This window comes from Poecilia latipinna, unplaced genomic scaffold (assembly GCF_001443285.1).
Source record: "Poecilia latipinna isolate Pla-1442-1.1 unplaced genomic scaffold, P_latipinna-1.0 Scaffold1714, whole genome shotgun sequence".
NCBI classification, from domain to species: Eukaryota; Metazoa; Chordata; class Actinopteri; order Cyprinodontiformes; family Poeciliidae; genus Poecilia; species Poecilia latipinna.
In genome coordinates, this window is record NW_015114330.1 from 29162 (window position 1) to 56390 (window position 27229).

At 38.9% G+C, this 27229-nt stretch overlaps 2 protein-coding genes across 4 annotated transcripts in view; both read right to left on the bottom strand.

The window, feature by feature from the left end:
* The window catches only part of mbtd1 (mbt domain containing 1), a 22661-nt gene extending 11414 nt beyond the window's left edge, over positions 1-11247 (bottom strand). For both annotated transcript variants that reach the window (XM_015060430.1, XM_015060431.1), the window contains exons 1-15: positions 11060-11247; positions 8061-8265; positions 7465-7598; positions 7267-7381; positions 7103-7185; positions 6898-7015; positions 5898-6032; positions 5704-5792; positions 5369-5597; positions 4666-4721; positions 3982-4086; positions 3729-3876; positions 2831-2913; positions 2488-2722; positions 1199-1270 (exon numbers count right to left, since the gene is read on the bottom strand). In XM_015060430.1, coding sequence (XP_014915916.1) covers positions 1199-1270; positions 2488-2722; positions 2831-2913; positions 3729-3876; positions 3982-4086; positions 4666-4721; positions 5369-5597; positions 5704-5792; positions 5898-6032; positions 6898-7015; positions 7103-7185; positions 7267-7381; positions 7465-7598; positions 8061-8265; positions 11060-11080 — 1828 coding nt within the window. In that variant the 5' untranslated portion in view covers positions 11081-11247. The remainder of the gene's footprint in view (positions 1-1198; positions 1271-2487; positions 2723-2830; positions 2914-3728; positions 3877-3981; positions 4087-4665; positions 4722-5368; positions 5598-5703; positions 5793-5897; positions 6033-6897; positions 7016-7102; positions 7186-7266; positions 7382-7464; positions 7599-8060; positions 8266-11059) is intronic.
* Positions 11248-11329: 82 nt separating this feature from the next.
* tdrkh (tudor and KH domain containing) lies at positions 11330-26388 on the bottom strand. Of its 2 annotated transcripts, XM_015060432.1 has the most exons (15): positions 26159-26388; positions 23521-23634; positions 20946-21091; positions 20767-20858; positions 18410-18611; positions 17691-17830; positions 17301-17607; positions 17031-17197; positions 15760-15935; positions 14692-14756; positions 13690-13841; positions 12843-12953; positions 12579-12633; positions 12010-12085; positions 11330-11908 (listed from the first exon to the last, which is right to left on the bottom strand). In XM_015060432.1, the coding sequence occupies exons 2-14, from the start codon at positions 23583-23585 to the stop codon at positions 12030-12032; spliced, it is 1734 nt and encodes a 577-aa protein (XP_014915918.1). In that variant the 5' UTR covers positions 23586-23634; positions 26159-26388; the 3' UTR covers positions 11330-11908; positions 12010-12029. The 2 variants fall into 2 exon arrangements, with proteins under 2 accessions (XP_014915918.1, XP_014915919.1); XM_015060433.1 differs by lacking the exon at positions 23521-23634 and having other exon boundaries at positions 26159-26379.
* Between the last annotated feature and the right edge of the window lie 841 nt (positions 26389-27229).

Genomic DNA, 27229 nt, shown 5'->3' on the forward strand with positions numbered 1-27229 from the left:
AATCATCATCAGCAGCAGCAGCAGCTCTTGTAAACGGTAAATGGACTGAACTTATATATAGCGCTTTTCCAATCATTTTAACTGTTTTTTTAATACACATTTATACACCGATACACAGATCGGTAGGCAATGTGGGGTTAAGTGCCTTGCCCAAGGGCACATCGACATGAGGCAGGAGGAAGCTGGAACTGAACCTACAACCTTCCGATCACAAGCCGACTACTCTTCCCACAGAGCCACAGTCGCCTCACAGACCTCGCGCTCCAGCAGCACCTCTACAACATGCTGCACAGATGAACCAGAACCTTCTTCAGACCCACAGATCTGCCAAACATCCACCATGGTGTAGATCTGTTCCACAGTTTGTTGAGGGTGAAAGCCACACAGCTCCTCCTGAAGGTCAGAACCTCCCGACCAACACTAGGGAGTAAACCTTCTCACAGAGGCTGGGAGTCATCAACGACTGGAATAGACTTTTTTAGAGTGGAATTGGCCCCAGACCTCAATGCCACATTATCAACCACAGCGCTGCAAAAACGTAGCGCCTTCAGCGTCCACCACTGTCCCCTGGTGATGGACTCACTTTCCTCCCTATTTTCCCTTTCTGAGTCGATATTTCTTGAGGGCAAACAAAATTATTTCAACCTAACCTCTTCGTTTTCCTCCCACACTTACTGTAACTACATTAGATCCACCAGCGCTTCTTGCTGCCAGGAACCCATCTGCTGTTTCAGGAGTTCCTCGAGATAACCAGTCCTTAACAGCCTTGTTCAGTTTGAAAGCCTCCACCACTGCAGCTGTCCACACACAGGTGACCTTCACATCCTGGAAGCCATATCTTCAAAGGAAGCCCCCCAGGGCAGCAACATCCCCTGTGACTTGAAAGAAACTCTTCAACACCCTGACCACTAATCTGAGTTTACCACTGTCCACTAGTTGTTCACATTAGCACAGTGGTTTGGGTGATGTTAACACAAACCGAAAGGTCTGACACAATCCTTTCTGCTTCCAAGAGTTTTCTCAACTATCAACTGGAACAAATGCTGCTTTCGTCTTTTCCCTGTGCTGTGCAATGTGACACGATGGGTCCAATGAAAACATTTTACATGAATTTCCAGCACCAAAGTAGCGAGTGACGGGCAGAGGAAGAGGAAAGACAGAGGAAGAGGAAAGACACCGAGCAGGAAAGCATACTGACTTTTCTTCTGTCCTTTGTACTGAGGGGTCTTCTTCTTCTGCTTGGGCACAGACAGAGGCGTGTCTCTGTTACCTGAAAGCACAGATCAAAACTCAAGTTCATGGCATCAATAAAGGACACAAATTAGGATGTGGGGAAAAAACAAACACACAAAAACTTGAACTTTTTTTTAAAATCAGGATTGAATAGCTTCTTTTAGCACAATAGCCTTTTCCAACATCCAATCAGATCATTTTTAGAAGCAGAAGTGAACTCCAATTGGGCAAAGCTGTTTGCAGACGTCGCTTGTGCATCAGATTTGTGGATTTAACAGAAACACAACACAAAGGTTCTGTTCTGAACGTTTGCATGTAAAAGCAGACAATGCGATTTAACTTTTATCCATCAAAATTCATGTAATTAAGTAACATGTTAATTAAATTATAAATAAAAACATTTACATTTGTCATGTCACAGCTAATAGTACGTCAACAAATAATTTACACCTTTAAATGCAAAATTTTAACCTAGATTTTATTTTGTGAGATCGTTTTAAAAACATTTATTAAAAATATATAAATAAGTTTTTTTTGTTGTTTTTTTAAAGGAATAATTGATAATTAGAAAAAAGTAAGCATTTGTGGCAGCCCTTTAGTTACCTGAAGGGATTGTGGTAAAAAAACAATCCCACAGAGGGTTAACACAGTTCATTCTGCTGGCAGATTATATTATACAGATATTATCTGCAGTGATAGTTTTACAGACACACAAGTCTGTATTGATCAGTGGAGAGCCGGATGTTACGTGGGTATGTGAATCTCTCTCTGACATGTTGGTCATATTTCATCCTTTCTGGATCTGACTGAACCTACAGCAGTCACCATGTTCTGAAATAACTCATGCAACAACGCAAAATCTCTGGACAGTGCAATCACATTAACGCCTGCCAGTATTCATGAACTGGTAAAGATGTACAAGTAAGTCTCTTTACTTTAGAGAGGTCTTATTGTTCAGGATTTCTGTAGGTTGATGCCGTTTTGGCATCATCCCACGTTACTGAGTCTCATTCCTTCTTTCATATTGTTGAGCTCTGGAGCCGAAACGATGTCACAGGAATGTGAAGAATCAGAAGGATCTGAACCCTGCTGATGTCAGAGAAATGATGGAATCCATCTGACTGAATCATCAGCAGACCTGATGACTGCCTGACTCTTTGATGTGCCATCATGTGTATGTGCATATGAAGCAGATAACCTGGATCCAGGTGCAGAAAGAGCAGGATGAGGGAAGTGGGCTGCTGAGGTTCTTACTTTGTGAGGCAGGTGGTTGGAGCTGGTAGCCTGTCAGCTGACACCAGCCCACTGGGTAGAGGTCTGGTGACTCACAGTCCACCCACTGGTCATACTCGTCTTCCCAGCCATCAAAGTGGATCCTTAGCAGCCGGTGCACAATTCTCGTCACCGTGGCAACACACACCAGCCGTGGCTCCATCAAGTCTACAGCTTCCAGCTTCATGCCTATCCGGAAACCGTGATTGGGAACCTCCTGTAAGCCGCATGGTAGAGGCGGTTTAAACACTCCAAGGCAGGGAAAGGAACTGAATCAAGGGGTCACTTCTAACTCCAGAGGACAAAGAAGGCCAGTAAATCTTACCTTGTTAAAAAGTTTGACAGGTGCAGCTATTGAGCCTGTTTCTCTGAGGTAGTCAAACCATTTAAATGGCAGCTTAGTGTACCCTGAAGAACAGCCAAGCGAACAAAACATCCAATCAGAACCTCACATCTGTTAGGCTACATTCACACAGCAGGAAAACACGAACCAAATCCGGTTTTTTCACCGCAGTCAAAAAAAAACTGATCGCTAACAGTTGCACTTTGTTTTAACCAACTTCCCTTTGTGTTGCTATGATCCTGTGACAATGTTGACGGCTCTGAATAACCAAGTTGACGGTGGCGTCCCGTAAAGAGAGCGCTGCTGTGTGACGTCTACAATCTTCTTCTGCACATGCAGGTCGCTTTGGGGATGTAAAGTCTCATTACGTTCGTATTTAATAATACGAACGACCATGCAAAAATAAACAAACTGCAGCACAAAAAAGTTTAAATTGAGCATTAAGCCCTGCTGTAGCCTTATAAACCTAAAGAGCTCTGAACTCCCCTGGTCATTGAGAAACAACAAGTAGAGATGTTAATATTCCACACAGCTGTGAGTTTTCAGAAATAAAGCTGTCAGAGCGGGTCGACTCTACACACACAATCTAAGTTGGATGCAGTGTTCCTCTTTTTGGTCAGCAAATTCTATCAAACAGTCTCTATGACTGTGTTTAGGGTTTTAAATCTTGCTGCTGGCTGGTCTCACACACATCATCTGTCAATGAAGCCAGCTGGGCCCAGCTTACATATCAACTAATGCAGAACTGTAACCACTTCTACTGATAAGTCAGGGGCAAAAAGCCACTTAGACTCTGTCTTGAAGTGATTTCTGAATGGAGCTTCTGAAACATAAAGCTCCATTGGTTAAACCTGGAGTGGGCCGAGAAACAGAAGTGTACCTTTTGGAGGCGTGAGTTCAATGTTGTTGATTTCACAAAAGCCGACAGGGAAGATGGAGGGAGACATGGCGTGGTAGCAGAACCAGTCTGATCCGTCGATGGCCTCAGAGCCATCGATACCAATCATGAGGTAACCATCTGCCAGCACCTGCAGAGCAACACATCAGTCAGGCTGCCTCTCGAAGGTGATCAAAATATGGAAACAAAATCAGCTGCTTTGTTCATCCACATCACGTCCAATGACCACGCTCACCTTTTTTACCGTGGCTACACAGATAGCAGAGAGGTTGAGGGGATCTATAGCTTCTAATTTCATCCCATCTTTGAACCATTCCTCACTCTGGTCAACGTCTTTTACCTGGGATGATAATATTGATAGAACAGACACATTTCAATAAAGGCTGGATTGCTTAATAAATGGAACATTACATTCTCTATTAAGGAAGAACAGACAGTTTTAATGTTGGTTGTCATAAACAATGTAAATCCCAGGAAGGTCAAAGTGTATCAGATTTACAATTCTACATAAAGTTAGAAATGATTTCAGATCATTTTTAAAGGTAAACTTTATTTGTTTGAGGGGTAACAGATCCAGAGAGCAGCAGCAGTACATACGAGCACAGACATGTAACCACACAGAAAACATCTTAAAAGTGCAGGTTAAGCGTTATTGTTCAGGGTTAGAGTTTCTGAAACTGACATGGAGTGAAACGGTCTGAAGGACAGGTCAGAGTTCAACAGGTGCACTGCTGCTGCAGAGATGCGTTTCATCTTCTTTGAGTTCTAGATCTCACATCTCAATCTGAGCCCAGATGGAGCCGCGTAGAGTGAAAAAACATTTAAACTATTAATTTAAACAGAACTCCTGATTTAAGGAGACGCCTCATCACACTTCATGACGCACGTCCTGCACCACTGGAAGGTCAGATATTCTTACCTTCTGAAAGAGTTGTGCGGGGGCATCGACCTGTCCTTCAGCTTTCTTTGTGACATCTGAGGAAACAAAAGTGCTACATCAGCAAAAAGAATGAATTCAACTAGTCCTGTCAGTAGCTCCGCTTCCATTGCAAGAGTGAGAAAATCTTTACTGATATTCTGTTAGTGTCAAAACTTTCACAATTGCAGCACTTCCATCAAATAAGAAATTAAATTAAAAACACATGTGAATAAGCCTGTTCATGAGGCAAGTCAGTAAAAATCATGGCAGCCATGGATGTAAACAGTTACATGAGATATATTCATAATTCAGTCATGGTGTTTGCGCTCAGCATCTAGCAGCCAATCAGAGGACAAAGATACCAAGGATGGGGGGGAACGAACTCAGGACGGCCAGGTGGAGGACTGCAGCCTCCTGCTCCAACCACTGGAATATTTAGTAGTGAGGAACTTTAATCACTGGACTTAATGCTCAGGTTCATCCTATCATGGTACCGCTGGAGTTCACTGAGGTACTCCAGTGAACTCATTGGGTTGTTCCTGAGAACAACCCAATGTGTATAGAAGCAGTCTGCATGACTAACAGCTGGATTTTATACACCAGAAATCAAGGATTTGGACAGATGACCCAGTACATTTATCTACATGGCCCAGTCTCAGAATGGACTGGAGTGCAAAGTGTGTGAGACATTTTCACCTCCTACCAGATCGTTTGAAGCGGTGTCCGATGCTGCGTGACCAGCCGATGTTGTGGATCAGAGGGCTGTACATGTGGCACCAGAAGTCATCCAGGCCGTCGTCCTCATAGACCAGCCTGAGGCGTCCTCCGATCACCTGCTCCACCAGAGCCACCCGTGTCCGGCACAGGTAGTTCTTATCCACCACCTCCACCCGCATCAGCTTCTTAAATGGGAATTGCATGTTTTCACGGACCTAAAGTTGGGAAGACAACCAGAAATGTTCTGCATGGAGTTAGCGGTTGATTTAAGGAAGCATTCGGCAAAGCTGGGCTGTAGCCGTGGGAAGCTGCGTGTTTCACCTTGGCAGTAAAGTCCATTGGCAGTGTTTTGGCTCCAGTGAGACGCTTCACAAGAATGGGTTTCCAGTTAGAGTATTTATGCTGTATGCCTGGAGGTGAGAGGTGACAGATGTCACAGCAGCAGTTAGCACCAACGAGAAGGAGACTTGGCAGCTTCAAGATCAAACTCTGAACGAGTGAGGAGCAATGCTCACTTTTTGGAGGTACGAGTGGTTTGTTGCTGGAGGCGCACCAGCCTACTGGATGCACCTCAGGGATGCACAGGTTACACCAGAAGTCTTTGCTGGTGTCGTTGTCAAAGCCCTCATACCTCAGCAGTGCCTTGAACCCTGCAGAGCCACAGAACAAAACCCTCTGCTTTAACAGGGAAACAAATGGAATTTAAGTTTAACCACTAGATTCATTTTCTACATTATTTACTGTGTCCCTGTAAAAAAAAACTTCATTTTTATAGAACAGTCAGGAAAAAACAGCCTTAAAAAAAACCCAATGTCTTCTATTTATTTCCTTTTTTCAACTTGACAATTTAACTAATTAATTAGTTTAATAATGAGAGTGAAGAGTGTCAAATCAAATGTGGAAGAAGTTGCCTTGACTTGCTGTTTGAAGCAGCCAATCAGAAACCAGGGTCTCAATTCTAATCCCACCCACTGTGTTCGATTGGTGAAGTTGGTAACAGTTGAAATTCACTCATAATGTGCTTCAGTCCAGGAATACGAAATATCTTATTAAATCATATCCAGTTTTTAAAATAAAATGAATGAATTTAATTGCAGAACATATAATTAATTCCATATTTAATAAACCTTATGGAATATTTTATATAAATGTTCTATTTCTGTACACTGTCTTTTCTTCTTGTCAGTAATATAACTTAAACAGAATCTGTAGACCATTTGAAAAGAAAAACTGGTTTCCGAGTTAAAAATCATTTCTGAATTGAAAGATGCTGAAAGATTTGCATCTCTAATGTAGAGTCAACTTTTTTTCTTTATAAAATACTGACAAGCTCCATCTTCTTGCACCATCTATCCACCTCCTCCACATACTACAGAAATGATCTAATTACCCATCTAGTCATTAGAAAATGACAAAAAATTTTATTGGAATCTTTTTTTTTCCTATATCCTGACAAATCATTTGCACAGAAACTAGCTTGTTCCCTGGAACCATCTAATTTTCTGACAGTCTTACCTGCTAGCTTTATAATTTCTGCAATCCAGTAGACCTTAGTGGAGAGGTTGGTGTCAGAGTTGGGCACTTCAATCCTCACTCCTTCCTCTATGTCTCCCCAGCATGTCCCCATAGGGGCCTGATGTTACACAGAAATCAGCACAACAATATTCAGTCAAGAGAGTTTAGCTCATGGCTCTGCAGTTGATATTCAGTTGTAACTTACATGCTTAAAACAGCTGACGGGAGCTCCCACCGTGTTACTGCTGCAGATATACCTTCCCCAGTCGAAGCTCTCTGGAGGAACGACTAGGAAGGTCCAGAGAAGGTGAAGGTCAGGATACAACTCATACACTCATCAAATACAATCAATGCTGTTTGCTGACTTACCAGATTTAGACTTGGCTTGGTTCTGTTGGCTTGCTTGGTACTGGGCATAAGCTGCCAACTTTGCCATAAGAGGCTGTTTCTGCAAGACTTTAGCCTTCTTTGTCGGAGGCTTGCCCTTGTGGGACGAAACGAGCCAGGCATCAGCGTCAGCGGATTGAAATACCAGGATTTGGCGAGCTCCTAATCTAGATGATTTACCTGAAGTCGTGCGAGAATGCTAGCTTTTTTTGAATTTGAGGAATAACTCCTGGAGCAGGAAACGCTGCAGAAGCGCTTGGTTTTGGAATAAAAAGCGTCTCGAACACCAACCATTCCACACATCTCACATGTAGCTGGAGAGATCACAAAATAGATTACACAAACGTTTAATTCGAGTGGGAAAATTGAAAACATACCTCAAAGTAATATATACAAAAACTAATAACTGCCATTGCAATTGCTTGGACCAAGCAGATGAGTATAAAAACTAAGGCATCCCTGTTTATAATGCAAATCTCAGACCAAATATGTGAATGAGTAGCTGGAACTACTCATTCACCCTGACAGGAGAAATGTCCATGGACACCATGGAAACAAAGCTGTTTGTTCCCACTTCAGTTACGCCAAACTGTGGAACCGTTATGGACACTTTCATGGTTTTAAAGAGAGAGAACTAAAATAATTCTAACTCAAAAAAATGCTTAAGAAAAGAAGTAAACCATCCAAGTGATCCCCGTCTAGAAGTGCCATTTCAACATCATGTTTTGTCAAGATCCTCCAACAGAAGGCAAAGGAAGCAGATGGTATGTACTGACCCATTCCAGCTTTGCCATCAGGGTAGGTGTAGACTTGTCCATTGTTCTTGATGATGGGCAGGCTGGCTGGGATGGAGCGCACAACGTCATCCTCACTGTCCTCTGAGCTGGAGCTGCTGGTGGACTCCTCGCTGCAGCTGTCGTAGCCATCAAACATCCCGAATGAGTCCCGGCGCTTCCGCTCTGAACGTGCAGTGCGCTCAGCCTTGACAGGAAAATGGCAAAAATCAGAGGAAAAAAACGACTACACAAATATCACACATACATCACGAGCCGTAAAACAGGCCCACCATTAGTTGTATAATTTGTAATGCACCATTGTTGAATGATTACCTTCAATCAAAATACAGAAAGGTCATGGATTTTAAAGTCGACTGAGGATGTGTGAACACATATTTGCATAAAAATACCTGGTGGAGTAGGAAGTATATTTATTGCCGTAAAAATTCAGAGATTCCCTTCTCTGAAAGGGAATCTCTGAATAACGATTTTTAATTACTTGGATCAAATAATTAAAAATAATTCCCAGTTTCCAAGAGGCATCAATGACAATGTTGACATCAATTGAAAATACAACAAAAATAAAACTGTTTGCTAAATTCTGTGATAACTAAGTCATACCAAACACATTTTGATGCACATGTGAACCTATTATTAAAGCATGTCAGTTGCAGCAATGGAATAAATTTATAAAACACCCATATCTATATCCATTGGACTGCAAGAGCCAAAAACAAACTGACAACATGGTTGTTCCTGATAACCACAGTTCAAGTTTTTCAAGTGAAGCAGGTGCAGCGAATTAATATTCATATGGTTCTGTTCTCCTTAAGAGAAAATAAATATGGAGTAACATAGAAATAACTATTAGTGCATTTCACAAAAACAGGAAATTGGCAATGAAGGTTAAAAAGAGATATTTATGTAAATGTTTAGTTTGAGCAGTTTTAAAAATAATGTAGTTTAATTTTTAGGTTTGTACTTTTCGGACAAGGAGCAGGTAAAGACTAATCAACCTGCTAAACCAAACCTTCTCTAAGGCTGTGGCACTGATGGCAACTGGACAGGGACAAACAGTGGGTCAATTCACAGTTCCACCAAGTCAGGCCCTCATTTCATACCCAGGTGTTGCCAATCTGTCGTTTTACTATGTGTATTTTATTAACCAACCTACTAGTATACATTTAGTATACAAGAAAAAAAGTCTCAAAAATGATTAAATCTCTTGTGTAATTTAATTGAATATTGTATTGACTCTGGATTAAACCATATTACTTTTGGGGGGAGAAATGGGGGTCTGATTCCTATATATAGATGCATCTCAATTATTATTGGAAATTAATTTATTTTAAGTAACTATGACCAGGTGACACATTATATAGGTTAATTCCACACAGACTGATGTTTTCTGCTTACAGTTAAAACATTGAAGATTAGAATATTACATCAGACCAATAAAAAAACCCACTATTAATACAGAAATGTGGTCTTAGTGAAATGTGTGTTTAATTCCTTCTTAAAGGTTATTTTCAAAAGTTATTCATGTCACTGGAATAATTTGCTGAAATGTTCCTGTATATTCACCAGACATGTAAGTGCATTTCCATACAGCAAACTTCAAGTACAGAAAATAACTCAATTGACAGCTCTCCAGCGGGATAAACAGATAGATGCTCAGTTCGAACAGTTCTATGGACAAACACCACAAAAGCAGGAAATGGCAAATGAGCAAGGGAGCTTCGAAAAAAGGGCGCCATTACTGTGTAGATAATTGGGAAAATGTTGAGCAATGCGTTTATGTTTGGATATAAAAAAAAATATATAAGAACCAACAAATTATTTTAAATATAGATATTATGACAAATGTTTCAGTTTTTATGTAGAATGACACAAGATCAGGAATGTTATTTTAGATATTTACCTTAGCATTAGATTTAAAACTATGTCTAACATTTTGCACAAGTAACATGCCATGGAAGAACACATATCCATCCACTTTGGCCAAACGTTTTTTTGTTTCTTTTTTTTGTTGTTTTTATTTAAAATTTTTAAATCTAAAACTAGCAATAAAATAGTGATACTTTATAAATAGTGATGAAACATTTGCAGATCTAAACGCGATATTTAAAATAACTAAACAGAGGTCAAAAATTGCTTTTTGGACTGTAAAGGTTGCAGGATCCGGTTGTAAAAGTTTCAAGTTCTGATTCTGCTGTTCATGGTGAATAAGAGTTTAAAATTCAAAAGAATAGTTTAAAAAACAACATCGACTTTACGTCATTAAAATGATAAAAAATATCTTTACATTTTAAGTAGACAATATGATATACTTTAATAGTGACCAAATAATTTAATCAAGCTTTCAAGACTAAAAATAAAACTACACTTGTCTATTCTGCATGTTTAGTCATTCCTACTAATCACAAAAATCCTGTTCCATTTTAAAAGATGTTTTGAAAGCTCACATTCTTCGCCAGTCGATTCCAAACACCTGAACAAATTTCAAGCATTTAGTGCCATCAAAACATCCCTACTTCCTCTTCAGTTTATTACAGGTGGAATTTGAGCCCACTGAGACATACAAATATGCTGGGGAAATGTTCCTGCCATCAATTAGAGTCTAAATAAAAATATGCATGAACAAAACAGAAGACTGCAACATTTAAGAAAAAAAAAAAGAAAATAAACAAAAATAAGAGGAACTTTGAAACTAGCCTGTTATGCTAGTTCTGTCGAGAAGCACTAGCACAACTAGCTAGCGGAAATCGTTTTTTCTTAATTTTACTTCGCCATAGAAGCAGTTTTTATTGCGTTAAAATAAAACGCATACATTTGTGTGTAAAGTTAAGGTCAATCTCTATCATTTTGGTTATACCACAAAGCTTTTATGAGCGCTTTCAAATAAATAACGCTGTCAGAAGCATTAGCTTGCTAGCGTAACCGATAACAACAAAGGAGGAGCGCTAACTCAGGCCCAAACATGTCTCAAAGTCACTCACCAAATCCCGTGCGTCTTCCATCAGCCCCTCATATAGAAAACATTTATCTTAGCTCTGCTTCCTGCTGTAAATTAAACTCCCGCGCTGTGGATAAAGCTGACTATAGAATACGAATGTCTAAATGAATACTAGTGAATAGGATATCAACAAATTACTCTGGCCCAACTGCGCATGAGCGAGCGTAACCTACTTTTCTTTGATTGGTCAATTCCGAATGGAGGTCATCGACAGATCCACAAACAAAACAGAGAAGTCTTTAAGGGAAACGAATGAATGGCCACCACAGTTTAATCATAAACCGATGAAACAATGAAGAAAGAATATTATTTTATTGCATTGTGGTTATTCAGTTTACTTTAGGAATGTGCAATGAAAATAAAGATACAATCTCTGTCAAATAAAATAAGTAATTTATTGTAATATAGGTCAATATAATATTTCTCTGAAGAACAATGTTTCATGTCTAATGGACCACTTCATGTCACCCTTTTTAAAGTGAACTGACTCTGTTCATTGAACAATGCTGCCTGACTTCTTTTCAAAAATATTAGATTAACTTTAATATATTTAACATATATAATAAACAATATACACAAAAGAAAATGCCTCAACCATTTTCCTTTAAGTAACCACTAAGTCTCATAACAGTGCATTTGAGGAATCTTAAACACAAATTTCCCAAACTTTTTCAGACACAGCAGCACTGGGTACAAGAACCCTAAAGCAAAACAATAAAATGAAAATGGCTGGACAAACGGTGTTGCTCTTGACACGTAGGGAAGGCTCCACATTGGTGATTTAAGTGGTTAGACACGGGACAAACATTCTTGCTCCTCCTGTTCATACAACCTGGACCAATGCAAAAGAGTGCTTAATTAAAACTGGAACACAAGAGGCATACTGTCATCATTTTCAACAGATACAATGTTTAAGTAGCAAAAAAATAATGCCTTTATGTATCTGTTTGGTCTCAGAGCAGCTCATCTTCTACACCATCATCCACACTTCCTGAGACTGAAGCAGCTTCTGAGGGACAAAAGAAACATGTCAGAAGTCACATCACATTAGAAAGAGCCCGTCTGCCTGTGACATGACTCAAGCTGAAATGCAGCTAATGAGTACCGTCAAACAGCTAAAAACTGCATGTGAAGCATTTCTCACCTAACAAGACAAACAGCACTCATCAATTACACACCTTTGAGGGTATTTAAAAAAATAAATAAAAATTTCATATTTTCCCAGATTTAAGTTTCTATGGTTTTGTCCTCATGTGGTAACCTAGAACCTGCTTGAATAATAGTCTCCAAGAAATAAGAAAAATGAACCACAATGCAAGTTTTCATCTCAAACTTAGAAAGTAATCACTGAACACGGCAAGATTTTGGGTTTCATGGTAAACATGGGTTTTATTCTGAATACTATATGAGCTGTTTACACTCTGGTTAGTGTATTTCAGTGTATGTGTGTGCGTGTGTGTGTGTGTATACATACACCCCCTACCTCCAGTTTCTCCACTCACCTGACAAACTGATACATGACAGACTGAGCTCTGAAGTCGCTCCTATTACATCATCCTGCAAGGAGACAACAAATCCACTTCAAGATGTTTTCAAATAGTCAGGTTTAAAACAAATGTAGGGGAAAGTGTAAGTTCATGCTGGCCATAAAGCCCAAAACTGATCTAGGAGTGAAAAAACAAACAAACAAACAAAAAAACATGCCAGTTCTTGTAAAACCTCTGGAGACATTTAAGTTTAATTCACACTTTGTTTTAAAGACTCACCAACATCCTTTGCAAACAGCCTAGATTGTCCCCTTCTACCTTCTCATTAAATGTTTCCTGGAAGCTGACAGCATGGCCCAGCCGTATGAGCTCCTCACCGATATCCACAGCCTAAATGAAACAGATTGAATATTTTGTTTAAAGACATGTTTCAAACAAAAAAGTCCACATCTTGGTCATTTCACCCTTTCATATTTAATACCTTTCGATTTTAGTCTTAGAGTACTATTGTTTTCTTTTGTGAAATGATGCTGTCAACTTTGGAATACTTTGCACCAACTATCATCGACTTGTATTATGTTATATTTATTCACCACTTTGACAAAAGTAAAAGTAATCTTCTAACTAGGGAGATGTGCTCCTCTGACTAATAATTACAGCAACATTTAGTAAGTTAAAATTAAGACCCTATTCAAAAACTATGAAATCAAATTCAGATATTTGATCTATTCCTCTCCATTCATCCTACCAGGACTCGTGACTTACTAAAATATGTTCTTTTGAATGTCTGGCTGTTGAGGTGAAGACACGTGTTTTAAGTGGCTCACTTAAAATGTTTGGTTTGACTCAACATGTTAAAACATTCAGTACACAGATTGGATCATCCCGTGTATTTGATCATCAGTAAGGGTTTTAGTAACTGATGTCAACCTTAATTATATGTGAAATTAGAGCATTGTTTATCTTCATAATTCATGAAAATGAACTAAAAAAAGAAAAAAAAAACTTATTTAGCCACAATTGGTACAACAGAGCTAAACGGCAATGTATAGGTCTGAAATATGTGAATAAATTCACAAATCGATGAACTGGTCTGGATAAATAAAGCACAAAAAAAACAACTAACCTTTCCTTTGCTGTTGTCATAGAGATTAACACTTGGCCAGGACGAGACTTCGGAGTGGGAGTAACTGCAGAGTTTGGCCTGCAGGGGTCTCCAGTTAGCACAGTATGTCAACTGTTCAAATATGTCCAGAGCTGCTTCAGTCCAAGCCTCTCCTGAATGAGAAAACAGAAACACTGTCTGTAGACACAGCATCTGGAAAATACAGGCTAATATAGGCTATAGGCACATCTGTAGTCAATGTAAAAGAGAATAACAAGAAGCTTCTAATTGTTTACTATTTAAAGTTATTAATTGTGTGAGAAGAGACATAATCTTTTGTTTTGTCCGACATGAAAATGACCAGTTTTAGCTTAGTTAGGATTGTCTACACTACACTTGCTACACTTCTGATATATGACAAATAATTTTTATAATTTTTTTTAAAAGTCATAAGTTTGATATGTCTAAGGTAACCATAGCTGCCAAAAATCTGAGAAAACCCAGACAATGATGTCAAGGCTTTGCAATATTCTGATACTTTAATTCACAACTTCTGAGTCAAATGGAGGTCTTCTTGTGGATGCATGAAGGAAACATTGAGCCAACTGCCCAATGCATCAGGCAGTATGTTAAAGTTTCGACACAAGTGGGTCTTTAAAATAAACAGTGACCTTCAGTATTCCACCAGATTACCAACCAAGTAGCTTAACAACAAAGTCACAACATTTGACCCAAATATTACAATTTAAAAAGGTAAATCTACCAAATACTGATGAAACATGGAAACTTTGGAATATGAAGAAACATTTGTTTAAAGAAATCTCTAAAAAAAAAAAAAAAAGAAAAATAAAGTCCTCTCTCTCATTTTTTCATTTAGATAATAAAAAATATTTTGGTTGACCTAAATGAAGATAGTCTGATTTGATGTCAGACAAAAAGGTTATGGGTCTTTTCATATAATGTATGTATCTGGCTTCAAATGTGTGTCTGTGAATGTAATTTTAATCGGGGTGAATATTTTACCTTTAGGCCTGACCCCTGCTAAGCTGCACTCAATAGCTTGGAATGGTAAGCTGAGGAAGTCGCTCCTGGAATTTTAGTGGAGCAAAAATAAGAAGCTGTTATTAAGTTTTGAAGCAAGTACTGCATGCAAATGTGCTCCTGGCAGCAGCTGTGGAGCACAGGACAAAAACAAGGCTGAGTTAAAGTGCCCTGCAAGAAAGTGGAGACATGAAAGTTGACCGCAGTTCAATAAAATCCATTTCTCTTACACAGCAACAAATGATGCTCTAAATGTAAAGAGGCAGTATTACCCATTTTCCACAAACAAAGTGCCATTTTATAGCACAATCAAGTAACTAAGTTATCTTCAATTGTTATAAAAAAGTATCAAATATCAAAGAAATGTGACTTTAATTTAACACCTGGAAATTGGCCCTCTGTCGATTTAAAAACTCCTGCTTTTTCTGAACCTCTGCTTTCAGGAAGTACTATTATGTGAAGGAAAGCTAAAAAGAAGTTGACTTTACATAATACTGCCCCTTTTAGATATTTATAACACATTCCGTGAGTTTCTTGTAGCAAAGCCGAGCAGATTATAATACTTTGCATTTCTGAGACTACAATGAAAAACAAATCACTAGTCTGGTCACAAATTCATGGACAAAGCAAGTCATCCCAAGGTCATCGACATGTACTGTCGATGACAAGCTGATACAGCGTCCTGAATGTCCTGAAGTTGTTAAATGGAAACTGCAACTCAACATCTTTGGGAAGAAATGAACAGTTATCTTGTAAGTCTTACATTTTTGAAACATAACACCATTGTAGGTCTCTTTCTCACCAAGCTTAAAGCTGACGTTCTGTAAAGGTCAGAATGCTTATCAGCTAGTAGGTGATCAAACACTCATTTCACTTACTGAGATCCAAATCAGTTTAGAGCCCATATTTAAATCTTAAACAAACCTGCTATAAAAAATCTATAAAGTCAAAGTATTAGTAAGGGGTTAAACTTATAAATTCAGCTGGGAATCAAATCATGTTTTTTTCCTTCTACAGATAAGTCCACCTTACAATCATGGCATCTCTTACCTGAGGGGACGCAGGCTGTCCCTGGAAAGCTCCCCGTTGTCCCCGAAGTCCACATAGTAAAGGTCCACCAGTCCAGATCTCAGAAACCCCAGCACCCTGGCCCTGTTCCATGTGTTGTAGTCTCGATACGGAGCAGCCACAATGTCTCCAACCAAAATGCTATCCATCCGCTGCTCCTGCAGACCCACAACACCAGCTGCATTAACGTTTATTTACCAACTGTATGTATACAATTCTGGTGTTCCAGGCCCTTCTAGACCTCAGCTGTATAAAATCTGGTCCCTTAGGCACGAAGACTTCTACAAATATTTATGAAAAAATGCGTCTTTTTAGGAACTCAGTTAGCCAGTTAGTTCAGTGGTTAAAGTTTCTCACTAGTAAATATTCTAATCAGCTGATAGTGACAGGAAAACATTGTGAACAGCAAGCAGTCACAAAGTGGTGGGTCGGGTCGGGCTGACACTGGAAGGGTCTCTGGAGAGACTGGAGAATTTGGCTTCAAACCTTTGTGAAGGAGTCCTGACCCCAGATACTGTGCCCTGTCAGACATCAGGTGGATGGAAGACAAGATAACAGCACATCTGACATAATTGTGTTAAAGAGGAAATATAATGCTATTTTATTTCACCCTTTCATACATTTTGTTGTGTACTTTGAGTGTCTAGGACTGCAGAAAAGTTCTAGTGTCTCCCAGTGCTGCGTTTTCAGTTTTTTTCTATTTCCGTCCATTTTTTTGAACTATTACGTCACAGTATTTGCTCTGGAACTTCAAAACAAGGTCATGGACTTTCAGCTAACCAATTCTTTTTTTTATTATTTTTTTATTTCTCACAGGAGTTTTGTAGTCCAAACTCCAAGATCCTGAAGCTACAAGTAGATGAGTTAAAACATAAGTCAATTCATCATTGAATTGCATCAGAGAGTCTTCAAAGTGCATGGTTAAATAGTACTTTTTCTTGATCTAATTGAGTTTTTTCCGACTAAGGAAATAACAGACACAGCAAAGCACTAAGCTGCAAACTTTATTTTACACATAAATGTATGATGTTATGACGTCCTGCTCATTGTATTGATAGCAGTAGCATTTTGCTTTCTGCTAGAGTAGAAATGCACTCACAAGACATGAATGGGAACACGGCTAGAGCTGCTAGAAGCTACTGTCAAACAGTACACAATCAATTAAAACCAGCTGCTGCCTCTTCAGTGGACTGTTGTGTGCTTTATCTTTAACCCATAAAGTGCAACATGATTAACTCCGCACATGTACTTACTGTGGGGTTTTCATTTGAGTAGAAGTTGTTCATCTCCTCTGTCAGCTTGTCCAACTGGAGGGAGCGAATGCCCAGAATCTGGATCCAGAAGTGGTTTGGGTTTTCCGATGCAGACACATAAACCTCTAAGTGTTCATCAGGCTGGAAGCTCAGGTCTGGGCTGGGAACTGGGGCACACAGAAGAAATCAAAATCATTTGTGTCAAACAACTGGAGTTGAATGGAAACTAATACAGGTAGAGTTGCTGAGAAATGATTAAAGTGAGCTGACTTTCAAACTTGGACACTTCAGAGAGCGTATCTGTGGAAACACTGCTCTCCTCTTCCTGCTCATCTGTGCCTTTCAGTGCCTTCATCTCGAGAAGCAGACGTTCAGCCGTGGCTTCTTTGGACTGAACAAGTCCATTCTTTGTGTAGGAGACGGAGCTGTTGTTGTTCAGACCGACAGGGCATTTGGGTTCCATGCAGCAGGGATCTGGATTCACAACTTTATGTCCACGTTTCTGGCGAAGGGCAGATGACTGAGAGATCTTTGACCTCACCACTGCATCCGCTCCAACTCTTTCTAGAATCATCTCCTGCAAGTAAAAAAAAAAAAAAAAGTAGTGAGCCTAACTCTAAATAAAGAGTTGAATTTATAAAATCCAAATAAGTGGTTCACCTTGGCCTGCTTGACCTCCTGTTTGCTCCCGGTGATGGTCACACTCCCCTTTCCTCCAGGGCTGTGCTTTTTCTCTCTGGAACAAACTATTTTGGCTCCTGTGCTTCTTGTGATTAGTTTCAAACCCTCACCACCACGTCCTGAAACACACACATAGATAGACACACACACACACACACACACACACACACACACACACACACACACACACACACCTACTAGTTGCAAAATACTCAATAAAAGCAGGCAGCTTTAACCTGTGGGATTCCTCGAGGTTTCATACTAGGCCCATTATTGTTTGCATTTTCTATACCACACCCAGCAATATTATTCAGACTTTCAATAAACTGTTAGCAGTTTTATGTCAGTGATCTTCCACTGTGCCTGTTTCTTAAACCATATCAGTTCAAAAACTTATTGTATTGATCATATTGTTATTGTATTGACTAACTCAGACAAAAAAAACGGCGGCCTACTAATCATCTTTTTTTAATTCTAGTAAAACAGAAACAATAAATGCAGCCCTACCTAAAATACACTTCCATAACAGCCACATCTACAAAGTCCAGCAACAATAAGATAAATGCTCACTAAGATGATTCACTAAATTTAGCCACTAATTTCCAACAGCTGACCATGGAAATTGGGTTACTCAAAGTCTCATGAGTCAAGGAAAAAACGTCCTAAGGAAAACAAGTTAACTCTATAAATGAGAGTACCTATAACACGTCCAAAAGCGTTCTGAGGAACCTCTACAACCTCCACTGTTGGCTCACAGTCCGTAGCCAGGTTCTCCAGGACACAGCGGGCCAACAGGACCTGCTCTTTTGAGCCCTGTATCTGGACACACACAGCAGCCTTATGGCCAGTTTCGTCCGAGTATGAAGCAACTCTCACATGAGCGCCAGACTTCTGGCTCGCCTAAAAAACAGGAACAGAAAGAGGCAGGAGCTTACCAAGTGGATGAAGCACTGTGTCCTTAGCCATTAAATGAGACATGTACCAGATAAAGGATAAAACATGATGACTGTGTTGTTCAGTTTTGAGAAAATAACAGGCCGAGGCCCTGTCCACACAGAGACGATTTAGGTGTATCCACAAAATGTTTTTTGTTGTTTAGGCCGAGCGTCCACATGGATTTAGCGTCTTAGGAGACCAGAAACAATCATTTATGAAACCAGGTTCCAAAGGGAATACATTGCAGAATGGCGGTTTCATGTTTCCTGGTGGCCAGGTCTTTTTTTTTTAAACATTGATGTTGACGTTCCATCTAAATCTCAAGCACAGGGGTCCCCAAACTTTTTCCCGTGAGGGCCACATAACTTTTTCTTTCTCTGGTGGGGGACCGGAGTTAGTTTGTAACAGAAAAAGTGTGACGATTGCAGGAGTGCCTAAATGTAAAAATGTATTGTTTTCCAGAAAGCACAATCAAATAACCCTCTATGGGTTCTTCACAGAATAAATCCAGGAATTAACACTATTTATGAAATAAATACCATATTTTCCGGACTATAAGCCACAACCCCAAAGTTTAAAAAAAACAAAAAACAAAACAAAAACAGACAAAAAAAACAGTAAACATACACATATAAGCCACACCGGACTATAAGCCTCAGATATCTCTGCCGCTCTAGGTTTTCCACAACGATAAAGCAGCAGCAGAGGGGGGTGGACACCCAAAATTTGAGTCATACCAGGTCAATTGAATATCACATTTAATAGGGTTCAAAAAGAAAAAGTTGCCAAGTTTAGATTTAACCGAACTGATTATGGTAGTTTCTGAACAGTAACTGTAACAGTAAAAGTGCTGATCCTTCGTGTCTGCTACTAGCATGTGCTAAATGAAAATGGGCACTTTCTTCTCCTTCTTCTTCTTGTGCTTTAGATTTCAACGCAGCTTGCATCCATTATTGTTGCACTACTGCCATCTATTGGATCCTAATATCTATACCTCAAATTCTCATCATGATACCAGTATTATTTAAAAAAACAAAAAAATCTTTTTCCCCTCAATGCTATTTAACTGATCAACAACATTCTCAAATTTCAATTCCCTATGAAAACCTAATTCTGTTTTAATGGGCGCTTTCTTCTTTGATTTTCAATTTTGACTTCCAATGATTCATTTCCTGCTAAAGAGCCCCCTGGTGGTTGAAGAAAAATCCACATATAGCCCAGTGCGGCTTATAAGCTGCAAGGTTCAAAGCTTAGGAAAAAAGTAGTGGCTTATAGTCCGGAAAATACGGGAGATGAAAAAATTATCTAAATGCTCTCTGGTATTGTTCAGGGGGCTGGACCAAATGTGGAGGCGGGCCGGATCTGGCCCGCGGGCCGTAGTTTGGGGACCACTGCTCTAACACTTTCACAAATAACAAATATGGTGCAGTTCTGGCCATGTTACATCACCTCCTGCTACACTTTTGTTTTATGGCGCCGCATCCTGTCATGTGGTGAAACATTTTTTTTCTTAAGCATTTACAAAGATATTCTGTGCTTGTCTCCATGTTGAGAGGGTATAAATCTATTCCGGTGCTGGTAATGAAAATGAGTGTAAACAGCTCTGCTCAGGTTTGAATCCAGACTCCAAAATAGAGTTTAGATCAGGCCTAAAATATTGAACTCGACCCAGTCAGAGCCCGCAGTCATTGTGTTCAAGTCCAGTCCAATTCAACTAATCAACCTTTAATTAAAGGCTGGACACCAAAGTAAACCCAATATATTTTAATTACAATTTTATTACTTTCATTTTTAGACAACCATTTGAGTAAGCAACTCCTGCTCATAGCTTTTGCTTAACATCTTCAAGCTCCATCTTGTCACTTGTCACCGCAGGCTGAGTCAAGTGCAAATCATCAAGAATGTGTGACTGATAGGATTCTATCACCACTGCTGCTCCATCAGAGCTGGGCAGAGTGTGCATGCAGCGCACTGCGCTTGTTATTGTCTGACCAGCTTCTCCATCCTACCTACTTTCTTTATTTCCTGATCAAAGTAAACTATCTATGCCTCTATTTACACTATAATAAGTAGACTCCTTAAAGGTAAAATAAGATGAACGAAGGTGTGAACTACTTACCACATCCAGAAATGTAGCATGACATCTGGAGATGTTTCTATACACTTCTATAGGAAGAATAATTTTGGACTCCTCAGTGTCAGGCTCCTGACCTGTCAGGACATCAGAGAATAATAAATAATTAGTGGTTGATTGTCTATTCATTCATATATGTTTGTTTCATAACAGCACCAACTTACTGCTGCTGGTGTTGCTGATGTGGCGATAGACAATGTAGCCTATTGTAGCTCCAACAGACAGGCCTGCAGCCAGAGCTACCATTTTCCCTCTGGGTCCGTCCTTCACAGCATCCATGACGTAGCGCACACTCAGCGGGATGCTACACCTGAGACAGGACACAAGGGCATTATCAGCTCTCTGCTGTCCAGCACTTCTCATGGCATATTCACGTTAGGGGTGCACCGACTGCAATTTTCTGGCCAATCTTTAAAACGTCTGACCTGCAGATTCTGATTTTGGCTGACAGTGACACCAGCTTTGTTTTATTAACTGACACTGTCTGATATAAAAAGGTCCCAATCCACCTAGGGATGCACGATATTATCAACATGGTATCGGTATCGGCTGATATTAGCTTTAAGATTTAATATCTGACATTGGCCATTCCATCAAAATAACTCGCTATATAAAAGCCGTTGTGACTAACCAGTGACAATGATGTCTGCAGCACATCACAACATCCAATTTGCACTGTTTGAGTGTTGACATTGTCTTAGAGAGGTCAAATGTCGTGTAAATTTGGTATTAAACATAATGCAAGCTGAAAGTCATTGCAACCTCCTTTTTAGCATTAAAAAGTCCTATAGTTTCAGTAAGAAGTTATAGGAAAAAAATATCGGTATTTGTATTGGTTATCGGCCAAATGAATTGTAGTATATCGGCATGTCGGATATTGACCAAAATCCAATATCGCACCTCCCTAAATCCACTTTCAGTGTTCCAATCTTAGTTTAGTGAAAAACACAAAATAGTATCCATGAAGCAATATACATTTGTTTTAATCCAACCAGGATTGAAACGTTTAATCAGAATCATCATAATGATTAGATTATTGAAATAATGGTCAGCTAATTTAGTAATTGTCATTTGCTAAAAGAACAACACACTCGGAGCAGTAAGTCAAATCTGTTCAAAAATATATCCATCTTGCATTTAAGATAATACAAAGGTGCCAACAGGACCTTTTTATTATCTTAGGTGGCTGATGTAGCTTCACTTGGTTCAAGTTCTGTAAAAAAAAAAATCTTTTGCTATCCAATTATTAATCAGTTTAGTCCAAAAATAAAAATAATGATTTTTTGATGGTCAAAAAAATAATCACCAGATCAGCCTATGCTGTACTGATGTTAATTCAAGCAGAAAGGACTGAGTTGTCACAAGTTGTGACGGTCTCATCTTTTTCTATGAATGATCAAACATTCACAAAAACAAAGGTTGTTATTGCATTTTAGGCAATAACACGTTTATTTTCATATTTGACAAATCAAATGAAATATTTGGTTAATTGCATTTTTAAAGTATTTCTAATATTATGTGTTAGAAATACATTTTATTTTTATCCTGATTAATCAATGACTCGTCAGAATAATCAATTACTAAAATAATTATTAGTTGCAGCCCTAGACGGCATATTATGTAAAAAGCCTAGCATTTCTGTGCAAACTACTAAATTATAAGCCCGCAGTCATTGTGTTCAAGTCCAGTCCAATCCAACTAATCAACTAAAAAAATAAGTTACTTTGGTCTCTTATTTTTACTTTTTTGCACAACAGGTTAGACTACAGGCCTGTTTTGAGCATCTTACCAAATATAAAGTGCACAGTATTATTTTGCTTTTACAAAATCACAATGTTTGAGGTCAGATGAGGACAACTAAATATAGCAACAAAGTGTCCATGTTGGCAACAGTGTGATTATTGTTAACCTCACATGTGCAAACATGACCTGGTGGACGAGGACCAGGGGACAGTCTGTGTCAGTCAGTGGAGCAAAAGAGGACACTGGATGATTTTTAAACCTTTGCAGAAGTAGAAAAGATCAGAAGATAAGATTGACTTCACATGTAAATATCCACCCGAAATTAAGGAAATCATGGCCAATCTATCGGTGCATCCCTAATTCAGGTTTTCTTATTAAAAACATCAAATGCGTTCCAGTGTTAGTTGGGGTCAAGGGAAGTCTTTAGCGTTTAACTTTGATGAGCAGCTCTGTAGCAGTCATGCAGCAAAGAAATGAAAGTAGCAGCAAACCTGAATTCAAGCAGATCCAGTATGGAACAATGTCACAAACTAAACACTGATGTTCATTTTACTCTCAGCAAGAGTCCATTTCAGGAAACATTTAATATTACCAAGGTGTCCATTTTCACTTCATCACAATCAGTTAAAAAAAGATACAAACTGAGCACAAGTAGTCACATCTAGCAATAAAACAACATCCTCTAATTTAACAATTACCTTCTGTTGTACACACACACACACACACCCACACACACACACTGCTTGTAGCCAAGCCAATAACTACAGGCCCCCTGACCCTGACTGATGCATGAAAAGCACCAAAAGCTGCTACAGGTTCATGCTGTTCACTTTATTCAGTCAGACATTCCAACAGTTCGTTCCATGCATTGTGTGTGATTTTTCTTAATAATGCTTTAGGCTGAGCAAAGTGAGATGAGGAGCCAACACTTGGAGCAGTGAGGGGTAATGAATGACTCCAGATCACACAGCACCACCATGCAAAGGCCTGTCTCACTTGGAGAGGAGGACTTGGGAGCTGTAGCTGACAAACACGCGGGACTTGGACACGCCAACGTCCATCTCAGAAGAATTCGGACAGAAAGAGAAAGTGTCTGCAACTCCAGCGTTTCTTTGTCATTTAAGAATAAGATCAGAAGCGGTGACAGACAGGCAGAAGGAGAACAACATTTAACTAAATGGCAGCAAGCTGAGCTTGGACACCAAGCAATAAATACGGGATCATTATCCGTGAAGGAGGCTCCGTTTTCTTACTGAATTAAAGCCATAATTTGGCTTTCACAATAAAAAAAAGATCCTTCATTCCACAGAATAAATCACACAAAAGTGTCTTTCTTATTTCAGAGTTAAAGCTTTGTGGTGTGGAAAAAAAGTTAATTACACCGTCATCTTACATTGAATAAATTAAGAGTAGATACATCTCATTTGTCAGTTTAAAAGTGTCTTTTGAAAATAAGTAGGTCAGTGGGTATGTAATCCCATATTTGTTTTTAAAAATATTTTTTTATTGCTCTGATGTAATATTCTAATTTTAAATGTCATGTTTTCATTAGTTGTTAGCAGAAAATCATCATGATTAAGACAAAAAACCCGTGTGTGTAATTTATCTATGTAATTTGTTTCACTTAGTAATAACGTTTTCAATAATATTCCAATTTATAAGCTTAGGTCTGTAAATACAGTTAAGAACTTGTGGAAACACCCAGAAAAAAAAATTCTATAACATACAGGGCCTATGAAAAGCAATCACTCCCTTTGATATTTTACTATTTTGTTACACTTAGAAATCAATAATGATCAACATAATTTGGCTTTCACAATTAAAAAAAAGATCCTTCATTCCAAAGTGAAAACTGATTTCTACAAAATAATGAAGATTCATGTATTTAACTTAACTGACAGAAAAAATACTCTCCCCACCACTTTAAAGTGACTGACCTAATTCAACAGAGGTCCAGCCAACTGGTACTAGTAGTCTCAAATTGAGTGGACTGGAGATCAGCTGAGTGCAGTGAGTTTGTCTCCAGTGACTGTAGTCTGGAAAGTTCATCAGTATTTCTGGCATGAAAACTAAAGAAAACTCCCAACTAATCAGAAAAAGGTTTACTGAAAGGTAGAAGTCAAGGGATGGACAAAAAAAATTCTAAGGTCCTGAACATCCCCCGGAGTTCCCTTAAATCATTCATCAAAAAATGGAAGAAAAATGCAACATGAGTAATGCAATAGGCTGATCTATTCCTAGATTCCTAGATCTATTCCTAGATCAGCCCGGAGAGATCAGGAAGAATGCACCAGGTCACCATGACAACGCTGAAGGAGTTACAATCTTCAGCAGCTGAGAAGAACAGACTCTCCAGGCAATAACTGTTGCCATGGTTCTCCATCCTTGTAAACTTGTGAATATGAATTTTGTTGTAAGTCAGATGAGCTCAGAGTTTTCCAAATTGTGGCGTTATCTTGGGTATCTGCAGGTTTCGCCTGAAACTCATTGACACCATGAATTTCTTCTTATCCCATCTAAAATGTTTTACCATGAATTCTAACAAGGTCACTGAAGTATCTGAAGTTTATTTCTTCCTTCATGAAGTTGTTTCCACTGGTTTCTATCCCATGTGTGCAGCGGTGAATTTACCTTAGCTACAAAGTGATTCCACAGCTTTCAGTAGCAATCCTTTGGATGGTGAACATATTAAATAAACAGAAGATAAAACAATCTAACAGCAGAGTTGTGAGTCTGTCTTTTGGTTAATTTGGTTCACTTAAGTAACTGGAGAATTAAATAAATCGTTTTACAAGTTGTTGTAGGAATATTCTGAATCATCAGTTTTTCCGTTTCAATTTTTATAAATTCCATTACTAAAATGAGTCCCATTGAGGTGTTTTTTTTTTGTTTTCATTTTTTAACTCTTTAAATTCCATTTCTGAGTCAAAAGTATCTTTCCTTTATTTATTTCTTAATATTTAACTATTGCCCCCAAGTCTAGGACTGTCACACTGATTCAGCTTTGATCTTTTGTTTCTTTCAAAGTAGTTAAAGATCTCCAGATCAATTTTTTCTACCCCATGAATACAAACTGGCAAGGAAAAAAAAACTTAACTGGTCAGTTAAAATTTTCAAAAAATTTCAAAGAGTTTTTAAATGAAAAATCAAATTGTAATGATAGTAAAATAAAAATAATAAAGAAATACAGTTTGAATGGCAGTTATTGCTTCAGGTTTCTAGTTTAAGATGAATATTAAGGAGTAAAAGTTAAACTCCCTGTCATTAATGAGAGATTTGACGTTTTAGCTGACGCATTGCTGCGACTTCCTTTAAGAATTTGCCGTCACGTCCACGCTAAACTCTGTTACCGAAGGGTTTCTGTGACATCTGAGTAAACTATACGGTCACTAATACCGCTTTCCGGCTGAATGAAGACCCTGGTCCTGATGATGAGCCAGAAAACCCTCAACACTTTCTCCACTTAGCCAGTCAAATAAGCTAATATTAGCTAGGTTTAGCATGTGCTAAGTGAGAGGTAGAGGTCAGTTAAGCACACATTCCCAGTAATACACTCAACAGTACTGTTTATTTTTGAGGCCTAATATCTTCTACAATAACTACAAATAAACATGTTATAATAAATTAGACTTACAAACGTCTGCAGCAGCCTATCTCCTGGTTGAATTGACACTGGTTGTTACAGTCATCAAGTTACCCAGAGAATTCGCAGTAAACCGGAAACTGAACTTTTTTCAACCTTCAAACAAAATCACTCCAGCAGGAGTGACTGAACACAACGGCGTGGCAAACGACGCGACGCACAGTGTTTCATGTATGCAATCATTTTCTATATCTATGAGTCACATACATGGCCTCAATGTTAGTTAAAAACTCTTATTTCGAAGCGTTAACCGGAAGCGTTGAGCTGCTCACGTCAGCGCTTGGTGCAACCCAACCGAGGTCGATGTCTCTTAACCAGCAACATGCTCTCAGAGAGGAATGGAAACGTATATTTTGAACCTTTCCACATTTTGTCTCATTCCAATCAAATATGAAAAAACAAGTAAAACTATATGCGTTTAAAGTTGTCTGTGTTTCTGATCAATTTTATTTCAATGTAATTGTTTATTTATATTATTCAAATATTTAAAGAAAATTAAGTTGTTGTGGATGCTGATGACTATAGGCATGAAGGATCTCCTGAAGCAGTCTGTGTTACAGCGACTCTGAAGAATCCTCCAATTGAAAACACTGTGTAAAGCAGTCTACTGCAGAGGATGGTCAGGGTTGTCCATAAAAGCCGTTAAGCTAGATCAGGGGGTGGGCAACTCCAGGCCTGAGGGCCGGTCGCCTGCAACTTTTAGGTGCATCTCAACTTCAACACACCTGAGTCAAATAATGAGGTCGTTAGCAGGACTCTGGAGAACTTGACTGCACTTGGGAGGTGATTCAGCTGTTGGATTCAAGTGTGTTGGACCAGGGAGACATCCAAGAGTTGCAGGCCACCAGCCCTCGAGGACCAGATTGCCCACCCCTGAATTACAGATTATATGCTTACATTTTTTTTTCCTATCACAGTGTGACCATTTAGGGTAAACATTTTTAAAACGTATGATGGAATTAAAGTAGCTGAAAAGACATCATATAATCACAGTTTTGGGGAACCCCCCCCCCCCCCAAAAAAAAAAAAAAAAAAAAAAAAAACCCAAACAGGGGAAAATTT

Coding starts and splice junctions, on each gene's coding strand:
- tdrkh (XM_015060432.1), bottom strand. CDS start 23,585: ATGGACGTTGGCGTGTCCAAGTCCCGCGTGTTTGTCAGCTACAGCTCC. Junction 21,092..23,520: donor TCCCAAGTCCTCCTCTCCAA/GTGAGACAGGCC, acceptor GTCCTGTCTCAG/GTGTAGCATCCCGCTGAGTG. Junction 17,608..17,690: donor AGGAGGTCAAGCAGGCCAAG/GTGAACCACTTA, acceptor TTTTACTTGCAG/GAGATGATTCTAGAAAGAGT.